The sequence below is a fragment of the Talaromyces atroroseus genome (assembly GCF_001907595.1).
Source record: "Talaromyces atroroseus strain IBT 11181 chromosome Unknown scaffold_10, whole genome shotgun sequence".
In the NCBI taxonomy this organism is placed as follows: domain Eukaryota; kingdom Fungi; phylum Ascomycota; class Eurotiomycetes; order Eurotiales; family Trichocomaceae; genus Talaromyces; species Talaromyces atroroseus.
The window spans coordinates 520,421-537,439 of NW_017971442.1; the positions used below are offsets into that span (position 1 = coordinate 520,421).

The 17,019-nt window shown below is 49.8% G+C and overlaps 6 protein-coding genes across 6 annotated transcripts; 3 read left to right on the forward strand and 3 right to left on the reverse strand.

Moving 5' to 3' along the window:
* Positions 1–225: 225 nt before the first annotated feature.
* UA08_06981 (hypothetical protein) lies at positions 226–2,027 on the forward strand (the record flags this gene model as incomplete). The annotated part of the gene is made up of 4 exons (XM_020261872.1): positions 226–360; positions 429–950; positions 1,021–1,164; positions 1,236–2,027. 4 exons carry the CDS (start codon positions 226–228, stop codon positions 2,025–2,027), a joined length of 1,593 nt encoding a protein of 530 aa, XP_020117761.1.
* Positions 2,028–2,270: 243 nt separating this feature from the next.
* On the reverse strand, positions 2,271–4,640 carry UA08_06982 (hypothetical protein; the record flags this gene model as incomplete). Its single annotated transcript, XM_020261873.1, has 3 exons — positions 2,271–3,147; positions 3,204–3,987; positions 4,040–4,640. The coding sequence occupies 3 exons, from the start codon at positions 4,638–4,640 to the stop codon at positions 2,271–2,273; spliced, it is 2,262 nt and encodes a 753-aa protein (XP_020117762.1).
* A 749-nt stretch (positions 4,641–5,389) lies between these two features.
* On the reverse strand, positions 5,390–7,939 carry UA08_06983 (hypothetical protein; the record flags this gene model as incomplete). Its single annotated transcript, XM_020261874.1, has 1 exon — positions 5,390–7,939. The coding sequence occupies one exon, from the start codon at positions 7,937–7,939 to the stop codon at positions 5,390–5,392; it is 2,550 nt and encodes an 849-aa protein (XP_020117763.1).
* Positions 7,940–9,930: 1,991 nt separating this feature from the next.
* UA08_06984 (hypothetical protein) lies at positions 9,931–11,430 on the reverse strand (the record flags this gene model as incomplete). Its single annotated transcript, XM_020261875.1, has 5 exons — positions 9,931–10,148; positions 10,206–11,051; positions 11,093–11,178; positions 11,220–11,343; positions 11,409–11,430. The coding sequence occupies 5 exons, from the start codon at positions 11,428–11,430 to the stop codon at positions 9,931–9,933; spliced, it is 1,296 nt and encodes a 431-aa protein (XP_020117764.1).
* A 257-nt stretch (positions 11,431–11,687) lies between these two features.
* UA08_06985 (hypothetical protein) lies at positions 11,688–12,599 on the forward strand (the record flags this gene model as incomplete). The annotated part of the gene is made up of 1 exon (XM_020261876.1): positions 11,688–12,599. One exon carries the CDS (start codon positions 11,688–11,690, stop codon positions 12,597–12,599), a length of 912 nt encoding a protein of 303 aa, XP_020117765.1.
* A 1,216-nt stretch (positions 12,600–13,815) lies between these two features.
* Positions 13,816–16,327, forward strand: UA08_06986 (hypothetical protein; the record flags this gene model as incomplete). Its single annotated transcript, XM_020261877.1, has 2 exons — positions 13,816–15,909; positions 15,998–16,327. 2 exons carry the CDS (start codon positions 13,816–13,818, stop codon positions 16,325–16,327), a joined length of 2,424 nt encoding a protein of 807 aa, XP_020117766.1.
* Positions 16,328–17,019: the final 692 nt, after the last annotated feature.

A 17,019-nucleotide genomic window follows, 5' to 3' on the forward strand; every position in this document is an offset into this window, starting at 1 on the left:
CATTTCATGTATAACAATGCCAATGCTACCCCGTTGAGAAGTTCGACAAATACTTGGGATAATAATAGATTCGATCGCCCCCCACAGCCACCACATGGCGCGGGACTAAAGCTTAACTAGCACTGTGCGGCTGATTTCAACGTGGTCATAAATAGACCCCTGTAACCGATGCGGAAATGCCAAACTCCGATGAAATCTAAATTCGTATTAAGCAAGCAAGCTTAGATGGAGCAAGAACTGTCATCATCATCATCTTCTTCTTCTTCTACAATGTCGGAAAAGTCAGCTCACAGGAACAAGAGAGGAGGAATTCCCTACACGTCTTTGGGCTGCGCCACCTGCAAGAAGCGCAAAATCAAGGTAAGAAAATCACGACTACCTCGTTACCTAGCTAAGATCGCTCAGCTGCTAAGTTTGTTTCAATCAAGTGCGATCTTGGTAAACCGGAATGCGCCAGGTGCACAAAGAAGGGCACGCCCTGCCCAGGGTACGAGAAGAATCGAAACTTTCTCCACCACATGGTAGTTTCTCGATGCGCATCCAACGGTGAGACCAGGAAGCGACCTGTGCGCCAGCTTGTCGGGTATCTCAAGCCTCTTGCACTGCCGACCGGGTTCAACATGAACGCTGAGGTTCGTACGCAGCTTTTTTCAACGTTTATGGACACTTTCTTCGCGCCGGATACTTCCTCTCTGAGCGGCGACGACGATACCTGGTACCTGCTGATGACTCGGTTCCCGGCCCTGGCTAGCGAATCGGACCTGCTGGATCGAGCTGTCATTGCGCTGGTGTCTCTTTTTCTGGGGAAGAAGACAGGCGATGTTCGGTTGGGGCGGCATGGCACGGAGATCTATAGCAGTGCACTCAACGTGATGGCCCGCATGTTGCAACGAGGTTGTCCACCAACACTAGACATGCTCTATGTAGGCATTGTCTTTCATACGTACGAGGTAGGCCAGCCAGTATATTCAATCAGACCGTCTAGGAATATTTCTCATGTCTAACAAATTTTCGCTCTAGACCCTGAGCAGCAATGGGAATACATTCCGAAACTGTTTAACCCATATTCAAGGAGCAACAGCTATACTAAAGCATTACGACTATAATACGCACGAGGACAAAGTCCTCATCAAGGCGATATTGAACCGGCAGAAGTGGGCAGTGGTTAGTTAGCTAACAGACCTTTGATTTTCAAAAGATGGCAAGAACTTAATTCTTAATTCTTTCTCTTTCAGGCCTGCTTCCTCACCAGTACACAGTACGGACCCGAAGTGGACTGGGAATGCCTTACTCTACGATTTGAAGAGGACCCCATGGACCAACTCTTCGAAGTGATTGCCGAGTGCGCGATTCTGCAGAGGGACTTGAACAGCATTGTCAAACTACAAACGCCGCTTAATATGGAAGAAGACCCATGCGAGGCGCTTTTGCAGCGCTGCTACAAGCTCGAGAAAAAACTGCAGATAGACTGGCTCAATGGGCCAGCAGCGCACAAGCTCAGCGGACGTCCTTCTCCCTGTCGCCGGGATAGATTATCATACGAGCCCAGCGCATTGCCGCTGGACTCGGACGTTGATCCGTACGAATTCGAAAACCTGGGCACCGCAAAGGCTTATATACTTTTCTGGATCGCCTCGGCCGTGACGCGCCGGGTGATTCATCGATGCGAGAAGCTTCTTCTCTCGAGAGAACCGAATCCGACGCGTATGCTGTTTTATGCGGGCGAGATCTGCCGCTCGATGGCTTATTGCTTGCAACCCTCGACTCGTATGTCGACAGGGCATACCGTTATGTTTTCCATCGCGCAGGCGTCTAAATGCTATGTCGATTGCGGGGATAAGGAAAGCTTTATGTGGTGTCAGGGGATATATCCATTGATCAGCTCGCGTGGGTTCGATATAGCCCGTCACATGAGTCGGGCAGAGTGGAAGTTTTGGAATGCTTTTCAGAACCAGCTGATGCCCGTCTCGAGGTTGCCGTTGGAACCTGCAGACGAGGAGTACATAGATGCTAATTATGATATATGAGATTTGAAATGAGATTATGATAGAGCAGCGCGCTGCTCACCCTTGCATTGGTTCTTTCTTTGAGATGAAACATTCACTTTTCACAGTTTCTATTGCTCTACACCAGGCTAGATTAGCTCCATGTTTTCAGATAATAGGTAGATAAATCTTTTTTCTTCTTTTCCTCTCTTAAAAACATTTTTCTCCGCTGAGCTCCTCGCTCTGTCACAGCTTGACACTGCTATCGAAAATCCTATTTGCTCCTCACTGACCCGGGTATGATGCGTACTTTCGCCCTTTTGTCAATTGGGCTGCCGCGCCCAACCCCAGCTGCCCTGTTTCTGCCTCCGGGTATATATCACCGACCCAGCCAGGGGTGGAGTCGAGAACCTCAATATCGTCTTCATGATACCCCAACAGAAACGGTACATCCGTGCCCATCTCAGCCCCGATTCTCATCATGGCAAAAGAATTAAGTGTAGATGTCCACACCGGCATATAAGTCGCATATGCCCACATTGCAAACAAAGACAGAATAAATACCGCTAGCAAGGTAGAAATGGCAATTATTCCGGCATTGCTCAACACGGGAACCCTCAAATCACTGCCCATGTCTTGATTCACCAGTATCAATTCTTCGGCACCCCTTGGAAGAACCTGGGAGAGCCAGAGATCGTTTGCCAAAAATACGGCTACTAACATTGCTCTCTGGATCTCCGAAAAGCTCACTGTAGTGTTGTCGACTATTCCTGATGCGGAGTATGATATCGATGTCACGGTTCCAGTGAACATTGAGAGCCATTCTGGAATGAGAGTTTCTATCTCGACGTTTCCGATGCACGGAACAAATGTCAGGTCGGACAACCCGTCTGCTTCGTCCTCGAATAGACCGGCTAAAGGCAACGGGCTCTGGCAGAAGGCTTCGAGCAATTCCTCATTCTTGTCGGTTCTGTTGCTGTACACGCCAAGATTGGCAGTGCGCGTGCGATCAGATATGAAGGATCCACCACCGAATAAGGCGAGGGCGACCGCCATGAGAGGCGGTTTGTTCAAAAGATTTTCAACCTCATTGAAATCCGACGACTCGTTTGTGTGTGCAGTGGTGTCCTCGCGGCGGTAGAGCGATGCGAATTTGCTATTGCTGTTTTATGCCAAAATAAGTATGACTTTACGAAACTAGATTCGTATGCGACGCACCTAATAGCTCCATCATAATAGCCTTGTGTCACGCAATGGCGATCACACGCCTCTTCGGGGCCATTGTCCAATAATGGTCCTGCGGTGTTGTTATTGAGATAATTTGGCAGCTCGAAATAGCCTGCGGTGGTGTTGGCCTGCACTCGGTACACCCCAGAACTGGAATAGGTAGAAGAACTTGTCTGCGAGATATTTAGATACAAGGTTTCGGAAATATCTTGTCTTAAGCGAGTGCTGTTCCATGGAGTCTTGCGCAGATCAGCCGGCATGCAGACCTCGGTCGTGTAAAAATCGTAATCTTTCTGCACCGTGGCATTGTATGACGCGTAGAAAGCTCCGGTGATTTGATCGCAATTTTCTGGGAATTCACTCTCATCCACCTGGGTGTAGGTCAAGGTAGAGTTGAGGCGCGGAGCAAATTGCCGGATCAGGCCTGTATTGTAGTTGGAGGGAAGCTGGGCAATGAATGGCAACATGGACATATCGTTAACATCCGCCCACGATGGTGCTCCATTCTCATAGGTATTACACGATGTCAGATTCCAGTAGTAAGAGGTGCACGGCTTGTAGTTATTGAACCAAAGCGTGGCCGGCATGTCCATTATCGTGGTTGAGCCGAGCACCGAGCGCAGTTGCGCCGATAACTGCCCTAAATAGTCTGATACGGAGAGATCACGAGTTGACAAGGCTGAAATATCGGAGATTTCTCGCGTCAATATATCCATTGGAGTCTTGATCGTAGATGCAGAGAGGAATAGTTGTTGCGCGGGACCGATCAGGAAGCCTGCAAATCAGTCAGCTCTTACTCTAGGGACTTCTGGTTTTGACGGACCTACCTAACACATGGAGCAATATCGCGAGCCAGAGCAGCAATGTGGTGTACCTCTTCCAGTTCCGCGGGCGCAGGAGGGCCACCAGCAACCCGATACTTGTCCATCCCTGATCCGCCAACACCCCGACCTGCCTGACAGTCAGTCCACTGCGGCGGTGCTGCGTGTACATGACCGCTGCCCGCGCACAGATAGCCGTGGCAACTGGAATTGTCAGTAACAATACACCAGAGTTAATCACTTGGGCTGCTCGATAATAGTGTTCACTGCGGTGGTAGGCGGCCGGGTCAGTATACTTTTTTGCGAAGATATCCACCGAGTAGGGTTGACCGTTTATAGCGTGTTTAGAGAGGATGGAGAGGACAGTCCAGGAGAAAATGGCAGCGATAGCATAGATCGCAATCATCAAGAAGCTGACTGTTTCTCGCTGGAGGTAGGTCGCAACTTTGGACGGCTCTGGTGAGGACGATGACCGTTCTTTCCCTCCCTCCTGCTCCTCTTCCTCGTGTTGTTCTCTGCCACGGGTCGACATATCGATTTCAGTGAGCAGAAATTGGCTGGCTTCGGCCTCGTCCCTCCCACTTCCGTGGGCTTCAAGTTCCTCCATTGCGGAAGGCTAGGGTGACTGTTGTTTGCCTCCATGTCAGGCGACGTGGAAGCCTTTAACAGAATCATCGACGGCATTTTTGCAAGGAGGCTGACGATGTTATACTAGTGACTTAGTGCTGGCTGTGTGTGGAAGGGACGTTGCAAGTTGGCAGCTGCATGTTTATGTATAGAACGGCGCTAGTCTACAACGGGCAATTTGCCCGAGTTCCGAGTTGCACTAACGAATTTCGTCGATACTAGGGTACAAGTTGGTTTATTGCTCTTTGAATATGAACGAATGCTGTTACGCCCCAAACCAGAGATGCACGGAAAGCATAGGCGCGAGAAAGGGAAAAAAAAAAAGAAAGAGAACAGAAAGAAAAACTACTTCATATGCCAGTGACCCCTGGAGACAAACCAGAATAGAACAAGAAGCTGAAAACCCTTGACTCCGTCTGAAATTGGAAGAAACAGATTCCATGGACAACTCCGAATGTCATCTCGAATGAAAGACAAAGCAAAAAAGGAACGCAAGTAGAAAACGAACAGAAAGTGAACAAAAGGAAGAAGAAGAAAAAAATCTTGCAATAACGCCAAAAGTAGACGGGGAAAAAAATGCTTATGATACATGACTGTTGCGTAATTTACTTTTGGGGGGCAACTGATGCTGATTTCATCATCACGAGGGAAAAGGAATCTTGCCGCGAGGGAGACTGAACGTCTTCTCTGTTATTTTGCAAGGCTGTATTGTTGTGTCTATCAAATTCATCATTTGGAGCTTTGCAGTGTTCCAATGCGGCGATTAATCAATTCTTTCAATGCTTCAAGAGATTCGAGCTCAGTAGAAGCATGCGGAGCACCATCTGGAGAGCCTGCAAGTAATGCATCGATGAGATAGTTGATCTTATCGGATGGGACGTCTTGGGCATCACGATTCTCGGTTGCAAAGGCGACGAGATTGGCAATAGCCTCTCGGTCTGCGGGTGAGCGAGAAGTCAAAATTGAACTCTGTGCTTCAGTGTTGGGTGAAGGTTCTGGCGCCGATTTTTCGTAAAAAGCTGTTGCTCGTTCGACCAGGTCGTCTAGCTTTCGGCAGGCGTAATCTCTGTACTGAGCTGCACCAGAGGCATGGATCCTGGCTTCTAGATTCTCCCGTTTAACGCGTTCAAGGAAGTTCAGCTTTAAGCCATTCTCAGAAACCCGGTAAACAATCCCCTGTGATTCCGTCTCTTGCAACTCTTCGACTTCGTCATCTTCCGGTAAGACATCGATATCAATAACACGGGGGTGTCTGGGCCGCCGAATGCGAGACTTGCCAGTGTAAGCACCATTCTCAGTATTAACAACATAGAGTTCATGATCAATGTGATTAGGACACATCCAATTATGGTATGTCTTGTCACTGGGATATTGCTGTCTCGGCGCACCCGGCAAAGGCGGGTCAGTGCAGTCAATGTGCCACCAGCATGGACAAAAGTCGCACTGAATCATCGGGCGAGTACCGTTTGACGTTAAGCCACAGGCAATACAAACAATAAGCTTGCCCTTGGCATCGAACAATCGAGTCAAATATTCTTGCTCGGCCTTGCCTTCCCGTCTACCCCTGCCGTGAGTTCCACTTCTCAAGTTGGCCACGACCTGTTGATAGACGCCCCCCTTTCCAGTTTGCACGCCCTGATAGTACTCTCGTATATGGACTGGCAACTGGAAATCCTGTTCTCCTTCAGCAATGTTCTTGACAAGAGAGCCAAACGAATTGCGCATTTGGCACGATGGGCAAAACCATTGTCCCTCAGGAAGATGGGCAGGATCAAGAGGAGGTTCAAGACACGAGAAATGATACGAGTTGACGCATCCGTCGCAGCAAAGAAGCGAGCCGCTTCGCTGACATTGTCGACAGTAGTCATTGTTATCAAGCGACTCATCTTGTGAGGAAGCAGCAGCCTCGCCAGAGGCTTGCTCAATTCCTGACTTGGAGACTCTGTTCCTGGTTCTATAAGCCGTTGATCCGACGGGACTGTCTCTACTCAACGAAGAGCGGATTTGACTTTGTTTGGTGATGGCGGGGAAATTGTCACGGCGCGTGCGTTTGGCGACGGATGCTACATCCTCTTCCTCTTCTTCATCGTAGACTTCATCAATATGTCGTTTCTGCCCAGAGACATCATCTACGTTTGAAACTGCAGCGGGCAGTACTTCCGAGTCTCGGGCTCTCTTTCGACCCCTGGTCACAGCGCCCATTCCAGTTTCAGTTCCAGGCACCGTGACTTTGCCAGATCGAAGATTGGCCGATTTTGTAGACGACAGAGAACTAGTACTGGTTGTAGAAAGGGACCGACTGATAGGCTCCGCCTCTACATTTTCAGCGGAAGACAATATCTGTTTGTATGAATGGCGCATGACCGTCTTGAAGGCGGCCTTTTGTTCCGCGTCGGGATTCTTCCTCATTACGCTGTCAAGCACGGAAAGCACAAAAGAATCGGTGGCGCCCTGGTCCCAAAGGCGGCGAAGCCCTTGGGATACGGCACGGTTGCCAGCCTCGTCAGCAACGCGAATGGCGGTTTGCACCACCGAGCGGATCTTGTCAACATCGTATTCGGATGAAGTGAAACTCGGGAGAGAAGCTGGATCAGAAGAAACGTTTGACGGAAGACCATTTGCAGAGGTAGAATTGTCTTGGCTGGCTCCCTTTTTGGGCACTTTCTTATTAATATTGTTGTTGTTTTCTTTGGCCTCCTTGATTGGTTTGGGCGTTTTAAGTCCAGCCTTCCGTTTGTCCGCGGCCGAAGGCAGCTGACCTAAAGGCCGCATAGTCGACAAAGCAACATTCTGGCCATACCAGGCATTGGACCAAGTGTAGTCCTTATAACTCGGTTGGGCCTCCCTTAGAGCGGGTTCATTCCAGTCGGAGCTGGCGATCAACTGGTCGATAGATATCCTTCCGGAAGCTCGTCGCTGATTAGCCTGCTCATTCTTCTCCAGAAGAAGGCGCGGAATATCAGAAATAGATAGAGGCTGCGGTTCCGTAGTGGCCTCGCGAGAATCGTCCAGGCTTTCCACACCAACGCGAGAGTTGCGGCCAGTTCGGCGCTGTTTGCGCGGTCTGCTGGAATCGCCGAAGGTAAATTCTGTTGACGGGAGAGTGGCCGTTGGTGTAGAAGGGCGAGAATTGTTTGAGGTAGCTCGAGAGCTTGAACGCAAGTGAGGAGCCATTGTTCCGAGTATATTGTTGGTGGTGGCCACCCTCGACTTTTGAATGGCAACCGAGAGGCAAGACAACGGGCCGAGGACAGCACAGGGGGAGCGCCTGCGCGACATTGTTAGCAAAGAAAAGCGAGAAAAAAAGAAGGAGAAGAAGAAGAAGAAGAAAAGAAAAGCCCTACCGGTACAAGTGATCCACAAACTGGATGCAAAAGTACCAGGCTCTGCCGTGGACTCGTGGTGTACCCGCGCGTGAGCTCCGGGTTGAAGGAGAAAGAAGGGGAACTAAAGTCGAGCAGGCACTTTTTCGGGCACTCGCCCAGAGTGCACACCCGAAAAGGGAACTGTAAGGAGTAAAAAAACTGCCCCCAAAAGGCACACCTTGGACGGCAAACGAATAAGTGTAATAATTTTGCAATAAACAAAAAATCCAAATAGTCTGTATGCAGCACCGTAAAAGTCGACTATATGGACACTTCACCGTAAGAATGACTCGTGGGAGAGACTTCAGGGGGGTTCTTCTGTCTTCTGAACGAAGAGTTATCAGAAGATCCAAGAGGTGCAGAGAAGATAATCTAACGAACTGCTAGGCTTCTCTGGAAGCAAGAGAGAAAATGAGCTGAATATTATGGTGGTTTTGTGTCTGTCAAGGCTCCCGGAATAAGCAATCCTGGGGGACCACGCGGGAATCCGAAGACAGGAGTCGACTCCAGGGATATCAAAGCCAATGACTCGTAATGAAGTGACAGAAAAGCGTGCTGTTCGAGTAAGTCACTTGCTCGCGACTTCTGGCAAGATTCTCAGAACACGAAGGATGCAGGGAATGCGGGGAAATGGTGGCAAGAGGACAGATGACAGAATTTGACTGAAAAGGAAGAGAAGAGGAGAGAATAAGAAAAGGATGAATTTGAAGTCCTCGGAGGAGGAGAACTTGCGTGGCCGATGGGGTTGTGGCGCGTTGTTGCAGAAGAGGGTAAAGAGAGAGCGAGAGGCTACACGCAGGCTCTGCACAAAGGGGGCTCTCGCTGAGGGTCAACGACACCACAAGAACTCTTGCGTACTGAAGCAGAGCAAGAAGAGCCAGCAGCTGTTATATCTGGAGGAAGAGTCCTTCTGTGCTGTTGGAATGGGGAACGCGGGGAGAGATGCCAGAGTCACCCTGAGTGATGGCGGATGATGACCAACAGGCAGCAAAAAGGGAGGAAAGAAGAGAGAAACGGCGCGGAGCAGAAAGGACAGGCCTTGGAAGAGAGAATGAGGCTATTTGATGTCCAGCAGAGCAGGGGTTGAAAAATGGGGGGGGAGTGTGCAGAGGGAGAGTGTTTGGGCGAGTTTGCAGGCTGCAGTGCAGGATGAAGGATGCAGGATGGGGGACCAGGGGGGGAAGGGGGGGGCTAGGATGGTTTGGGAAGAGCACACCCTAACACTGGCTGGCAAGATACGGCGGGCTGGTCCGATGAAAAGAACAATGGAGAACGAGTTGTGAGAGTTGTTGTTCATGCATTCAAGCAACTTGGCGTGAGCGAAGGAAAAAAGAGGGTTGGGAAGCGAGCGGCAAAAATCGGCCGAGTTTCCCCTTGAGGAGAGAGGAATACTACATTGACCTGCACGACACACGAAGGCAAGCCAACAAGACAAGAAATACGGTGCGCTCTGTGATTTCTGCTTTACATTCGTCGAGCCCAGTCCTTTTGGGCGATAGATAAAAGGTGTACCGATCTACGAGACTCTAGCCTACCTCCATACTAAAGCAGAAGCTTGAGAAAGATGCGGGCACCAAAAAAAAAAGGGGGAAAAAAAAACCACAGCGTCACGTTTCCGAATGGCAACATGTTTTGACTTTATTTCTTTTATTGTCATGCGTGGATGGTATGTACAGCCCGATACTTGCAGTCCTCTCGACTACGGTTCGCAAATAGACTGGTCCTCTCCACGCCTGCAAGAAACTTGGCTGTCTATGTTGTTGAGGGATGGCTATGCAGCCATGCGTCCTTTTTCCTTTTCTTTTTTCCAGCTCAGCAGCAGAAGAGACGGAAGACGGAAGATCCTCCTCGCCCCTAGCAGTGCATAGTAAATTTGAATGACAGTAACATTGATTGATGGCTTCTTTACTCCGCATCACTCTCTTCTTCCTCCTCTCCCGAAGCCTTCTTCGTAGTCTTCTTCTTCTTCTTGTTCTTCTTTCCCTTAGATCCGGTAGACCTGGCCAAGGGCTTTTCAAGGATTTTCAAGATCTCTTCATCTTCGATCTTCTTGTCGGTCTTGAACTTTGACAGATCAGGCGCAGGCGGAGCTGCGAGCCTGGTCAGGCCGTTCTTAGTAATAGCTGTAAACAAACGTTAGCGAGACTGAAGTCTTCGGTTCAAAAAAATGGGCCTCTTACCAATGGTGGTCAGCAGGCGAGACACAGGGGCATTGTCGGATTCACCAGCTGGCTCATACTGCCGGACAACGCCACCCCGAACACATTCGACAACGCCGACCTTTCCTGCCTTTTCATCCTCCAACTGACGAAGACTGAAGGGGAAAGTTCCGAATTTCTTGACAATCTCGGACAATGTCTGGCGGGAGCTGGGGCGTTTCAGGATATAGGTGGTCGTGGTACGACGATGCAGAGTAGGCCGTTGTGGGAGAGTCTTTACTTTGCCTGAGCCCAAGCTGAGACCGAGTTCCACGCCCCAGACTTCTCCAACTTCAGGAGAACCATCGCCCTTGACTCCACCGCTGGGAGACAGGATGATCTTCTTCTTGCCCTCGATCTCATTGCGCTCAAACAGCCAGCTGGTGGTGTTTTCAACGACATTGCAGTCGAATGTCTTGGCAACTTTCTCGATGAGGCTGGAAATTTTACTCTGGGTTGGCGGTTTCTCGGCAGCTGCCTTTGCTTTCTCCTCATCTGTGCCGGAGGCTAAAAGTCCAGGAGGCAACAGCAAGCGCAGCAGCAGCTCGTTGGCATAGTGTGTCGCATGAACGAGATCGGCTTCGCGGCCCTCAACAACACCGTCCGCTGATTCCTTTCCTGCGACGATGATCGTGTCCGAGACAATCGTACCGAACCCGTCGATCTGAGCACCAAGCTGAATCTTAATGACCTCGCCAGCTTTGATGGTTGTCTCGGCTTCCTCTGTATCTGAGACCAGCGGCGTGTACGGAGTCACAAATGAACTTGGTGAAACCGTTGTAGGATGAGCAACACCTGAAGGGTACAAAAACCATTGCGTCGTCAACACTGGGCTCTTCATTTTCCGAGCATTGAACGAAGTGATTCACCTTTGGTAATCTTTTTGCCTTTGTAAACCTTGGCAATTTCTTCTTCGAGAAGCTCATCACCCTTCTGGCATAGCTCAAGAATCTTGCTTCCTTCAATGCACCATCCTACATACAGCAGTCAGCATACATTCCCTCGACTGCCGCTATAACAAGGGCCTGGGACTTGCCTGTGACGGCCTCTAGCACTTTCTGGGAGATCTGAGCCGCAGTCTTGTACTTGGTGAGCGTATCCGGGTTGTTGAGAGTGTAGTCTATATTATAATACGCAACGATGTCAGTACTCGAGATCGAGAATAAGGAAGCAAAGCCCACTCACCAACCTCGGTGGATTCAGCCATGGCGAACAATGTTCTCTCGCGCGCAGAAGGAATCCTACTAAGTGTGTGTACCTCGGTTTAGATAAATCGCGAACTGTCGTGTGTATCCAAAAAGTTGGTCTCTGCCTGGCGGGGTTGTCGTAATTTGTGTGCGGCAGCCAGTGTGTGGGGCAGCAGCAACAACTCTCTGCCGCGGGCAACGTCATGATCCATCCCTCTGCCAGCATGATCTTCAACCACCTCCCTACCTCCCACCACAAGCCATCAATTCCCGCGCAATGAAAGTAGATGCCAGCCTCCCCGTACGTATCCTCACCCACAACATCCGGTATGCGACTTCGCAGCCGTTCAAAGGAGAAAAGCCGTGGGCAGACCGAAGACAGCTGCTGTTGAACGAACTGGTCTACAATACTCGGCATGTCGGCGAGTCTTTCATTGGCCTGCAGGAAGTCCTGCACGTGCAACTGGTGGACATTCTCGCTGGGTTGAACAATGAGGACGATGCTCCGTGGGCGTACATTGGAGTCGGACGAGACGACGGGGAGAAGAAGGGTGAATACTCGCCGATTATCTACCGGCCGCAAGTCTGGCACCTGCGCCGCTGGGAAACAGTCTGGCTTTCCGAGACTCCCGAGAAGCCGTCAAAATCATGGGATGCAGCATCGATCCGCATTGTAACTATTGGGGTCTTCAGGCATCGAGCCACGGGCCACACGGTGCTAGTGTTAAACACCCACCTCGACGACCAAGGCGCTCGGTCGCGGTCAGAAGCGGCCCGCATAATCCTCCGTAAAATCGCTGAGCATTGCGATGGGTCTTACAGCAACGAAAGCATATCCGGAGTCATCCTGACGGGCGACTTCAACAGCCAGGAGACACAAGAGGCATACCAGGTGCTGACGGCTGCAGACTCGCCCTTGGTCGATAGCCAAATGCTGACAAAGCCAGCAGAACGGTACGGGAATGAGATTACCTGGACTGGGTTCGGATATGCAGAAGAGCCTCTTAAGAGAATCGACTATGTTCTGCTAGGGCCTGCAGACAAGAAGCCTTCCACGCCGCAGCAGGGCGCCCCCGGTTTGCCGTGGGCTTCCGTGGGATATGCGGTCTTGCCCAATCGGTTTGATGATGGAGTCTGGAATTCCGACCACCGCGCCGTCGTCGTAGATGCGGTGCTGAGCAGAGACTGACTTGAGAGCGTTGAAGCTGCCGTACAGTAATTCAACGATACCGTATGTATTTGTAAATAGCTGTATAGCTGTGGTCGCTCGAGAGTAGTACGGTAATACGGTAATATCATGCGCCGGAGCTAGTTTCTCCGGCACTCCAGGCGGCCCCTCAGCCAATCACCATGCGAATCGCCTGTGCTAGTCACGTGACCGTGTGCCGGCAGACCCGCTTTGTCCCGTACGGTACGGTATGCGTACGACGGCATGGATACAGCTAAGTGCTGGACGCAGCAGGCACGAGCAGCGCTCAGGAAGGAACGCTCGACTCTCGCGAGGATCTGCTTTGGTCGCGCCTGCGAAGATGCTTCAACTTCGTCTGGCAGACGCGCGAGCTCCCTGCGTGGTTCTCTCTCTCTAACTCTCGCCTGTCGTCCTGGAAAGACGCCCGGGAACGGCACTAACAATGAAAGCAGTTAGGGCGGAAAGAAAGATCTGAAACAGCTCCCGGCTCAGTCGCTCCCTTCTTTCTCCTCCTTTGCTGCATACCGAGCATCACATCGCAACATTCAGAAACACGCCATTCACTGCCGGCCCGGTATCCCGAGTCATCTGCACTGCTCGTCGCCACTTCATTACTAGCTCTACCACGCTCCAGTAGTGGCGCTTGGCCCCTGCGCGCGCGCGCACACTGCTCAGTCTCGCCGCAAACCGACTCCTCCAAACCAGATCTCGCCCGACTCGAGTTGCCTGGCACGCCCCCCCCCTCCTCCATAATCAGCCTGGATACGCCGATACAGTAAGGTGATACTCCGGTTCTGCCTGCGAAAATTGCCATCCAACGTCAGGCGCACTTATTTCTATCTGTTTCTGGTTTTGGTACGTGACCTTTTGTGTCCTCCACTGATGCTCCTCTCTATTGGTTCCTTTTAAAAAACATGGGGACCCGAAAAGAAAAATATTCCCCTTGTCGTTCCTGAGCGCACTGTTTATGGCGTGTTATATACGTCCTTCCCTTTGCAAAAGCTGTCGCTGCAATCAGTCAAGACAGCGTACCATACATACACTCCGCGGTCGCGGCCATCTGCATAGATTAGGAATAGCTAACGTCCATGAATAGCTACAGTGTCTCCTTCAACCCGACGATGCGTCTATAGGAACGCCAATTGAAAGTTGCCTCTCACGTGTTCCGCACGAGTGATACATCATTCGCTTCTATCTCTGTGCCAGATTTGCAGCCATGCCTTCACCCGACGCGTCAGAGGCAGATTTATCACGCCCGGTCCTATTGTCTAGCGAGTCGCATCCCCCGGTTCGTCACAGTGCGTCGCAAGCGGAAACTGCAGATAGCTACATTAAGCCTGAAACTTCAGACTCATCAGACAAGCAAACGAATGGTCCGGTGCCAGACTCCATCTCCGGTTCTAAGCAGAACGCAAAGGCAATGCTGTCTGCATCCGGTGTGTCTTCGACCAAGTCGAATACTTCTGAAGCTCAACATTATTCATCAGCAGCGAATGGGACCAATGGTATCAGTGCGAGTCGAAAACGGTCGCGATCTGGATCTGTTATTTCGCCTTCATCATTAGAAAATGCCGCCGTCACTGTACGCGAAACACCGGTAGACAAAATCCTCCTTGAGCAGTATGTATATCGCGAGTTTGAACACAACGCTCTAGAAGCTACCCACAATACAAGTCAGGAGATTTTTCAGCAAAAGCGGGCGGAACGAGATTACCTACTGGCGTTACGTCGCGAAAATCAGCTGAATCCTGCGGTCTTCTACGGTGTGGGCTACGAAGGATTCGGCAATCCACGGACAGATCTGAGAAATCAACATCCTCAACTGCTATATCCTTCTAATCGGCGGCGCCCGGGTGGGAGGAAAACCAGGGAATTGCGAATATCAAGAAAAGACCTCAAAGCACAAAGTGAACTTAGGGAGGACTTGGTCCCGATTCGATTGGATTGTGACTGGGACAAAGTCAAGATTCGTGACACATTTACATGGAATCTTCATGACAGAGTCACATCTCCGGACCTATTCGCTGAAAAGCTCGTTGAAGACTTGGGACTCCTTCCTGAAACGTGCGTTCCCCTCATCCGCCAAATATCGCAAAGCATTCAGGAACAAATAGGCGATTATTTCCCACATGTCTTCATGGAGGAAGAGCCCCTCGATTCACATCTGCCATACGAAGCTTACAAAAACGATGAGATGCGTATTCTTGTCAAATTGAATATCACCATTGGTCAGCATACTCTAGTTGATCAGTTCGAATGGGAGATCAATAGTCCATATAATTCACCTGAGGAATTTGCTTTGCAGATGACCAACGATTTATCTTTATCGGGGGAATTCACAACAGCTATTGCTCATTCAATTCGGGAACAAGTACAACTTTTTACTCGTTCCTTGTACATTACAGCACACCCCTTCGACGGTCGACCTGTCGATGATCCAGATCTGAAAACCGCCTTTTTGCCTTCTCCCATGTCCTCTACATTCCGGCCGTTCCAAGCGGCTAAAGATTTCACTCCCTATTTATACGAGCTCAATGACGCCGAGCTTGAACGTACGGAAGTGTCGATATCACGGGAGCAACGGAGGCAGAAACGTTCGGTTAACCGTCGTGGCGGTCCAGCTCTTCCTGATCTTAAAGATCGACAACGAACCATTCGCACTATGATCGTGTCCTCCGTGATACCTAATAGCGCAGCCTCACTTGACGAGACACACCTGTTCAAAAGATCGGGGAGCGGGAGGACGAGACGCGGCGTGGCTGGACAGCGCGATGGGCTGGATGATTCGGATCTGTCGGACAGCGACGACTCATCTATTGGCTCTCCGGCTATCGGGACACATTTGGCCCAAGGCACAGCTCGCACAAGAGGGATGAGAGGGGCGGCATCTGCTGCACAAGCAGCCTTACGAGCCAACTTTGCGCAGTCCGCCACTCCAGAACCTTTTTCACACCATCATGAGACAAGAGTATCACGACGGCGTGACTATCGAGAGGAAAGTTCAGAAGAACCAGAAAAACTCATCGTCACCTTTAAGATTACCAAAGACCGTCTCAGGCAATTGGTTCAAGATATGAGCAATCGCAGGTCAATGTCAACCCACAACTTACCGGCATCAGCATCAAAGAGCAATACACCTCAGTTATCGACTCCTATTCAGACCAGAATGCCTCCACCGAGTACTCAACCTCAACATATATCAACGAGCAGGACAGGCAGCATCAGTGGTGGTGTGTCTCAAAATCACCCTCCGACATCACAAATTGGAGCTGTTGATGCTCCTCCCCCTCCCCAGTCTGGAGTGCCACCCGTAAGTTATCTGTCTATCACGCTCTTTGCGAATTGATTTTTTTTTGGTGATAATTTTGAAATTTTATAGTATGCTAACTAGGATTTAGCCACCAGCGCCAGCTTGGCTCGTCTCCGGATTAGAAAAGTTGAGGAAAGCTTATCCCAATGACAAATTTGAGGAAGTAATGCGATACTCCGCTGTCGATACATCGACAATGATGCCCGTCGCGACCTCCAATACAACATATCCTAACACGAAGGTGAAATATCAATACCTCCCTCGTATACGGTGTCTTGATTGCCCGGGAAAACTTTATACACCCGGTCCTGGGATGACGGTTGAAAATTTCGAAGTTCATCTAAGGAACAGGCAACATAAAGAACGAGTTGAGGGGAGAATTGCAAAAGCCGCGGAAGGAACTATTGCATCTGGGTGACGAAAGCCTTTGATTTTTCTTTTTATAACGTCAACGACAAACGATATTCAATCATGATATTCAGGGTGTTTGGGTGTGTGTGTGTGTGACTATTGTAATTTGGAAATTGGTGCAAAAAAGGGCTTGTTCCCTGTTTCAAGCGCTATGCAATGCGATCGACCTTAGAGAAATCATGTTAAATTTCTATCATGCTTCCTTTTTTTTTTCCTCTCTACTCATTGACTTTTTTTTTTCTCTTCCTCTTTCTCTTTCTTTTCTGGATATTACTATTAGTATCATACAATCCTAGTACATATGGAGAGTATCAAAGCCGTATGTAAATTCTACCTACGCTACCTACACCATTAAAACTTGGTATGAGTTTCAGCATCCATCCATCCATCCATTCATTCGCACTTTAAATCAAATTTTCACTAGATGTATCTACTTTACAGACAATTCTGGGAAATGGGCTAGCTGTGGAGTTAATCGGTTCCAATAGAAAGAGAGATCCTTTGAAAGTCGGCAGATACCTAGGTAGACGGACGGCATGTAGTTATAAGCTCAGGGAGCGATATGATATAATGATATGGACATACATACACGACGTAAAAATTATTCCTGCGAATAGAAACAGAGATAGAAATGTGATAAGCATATATGAATCGATTGAGAGTAATTTGCAAACATGGATCAATCCATACTAGTATGTA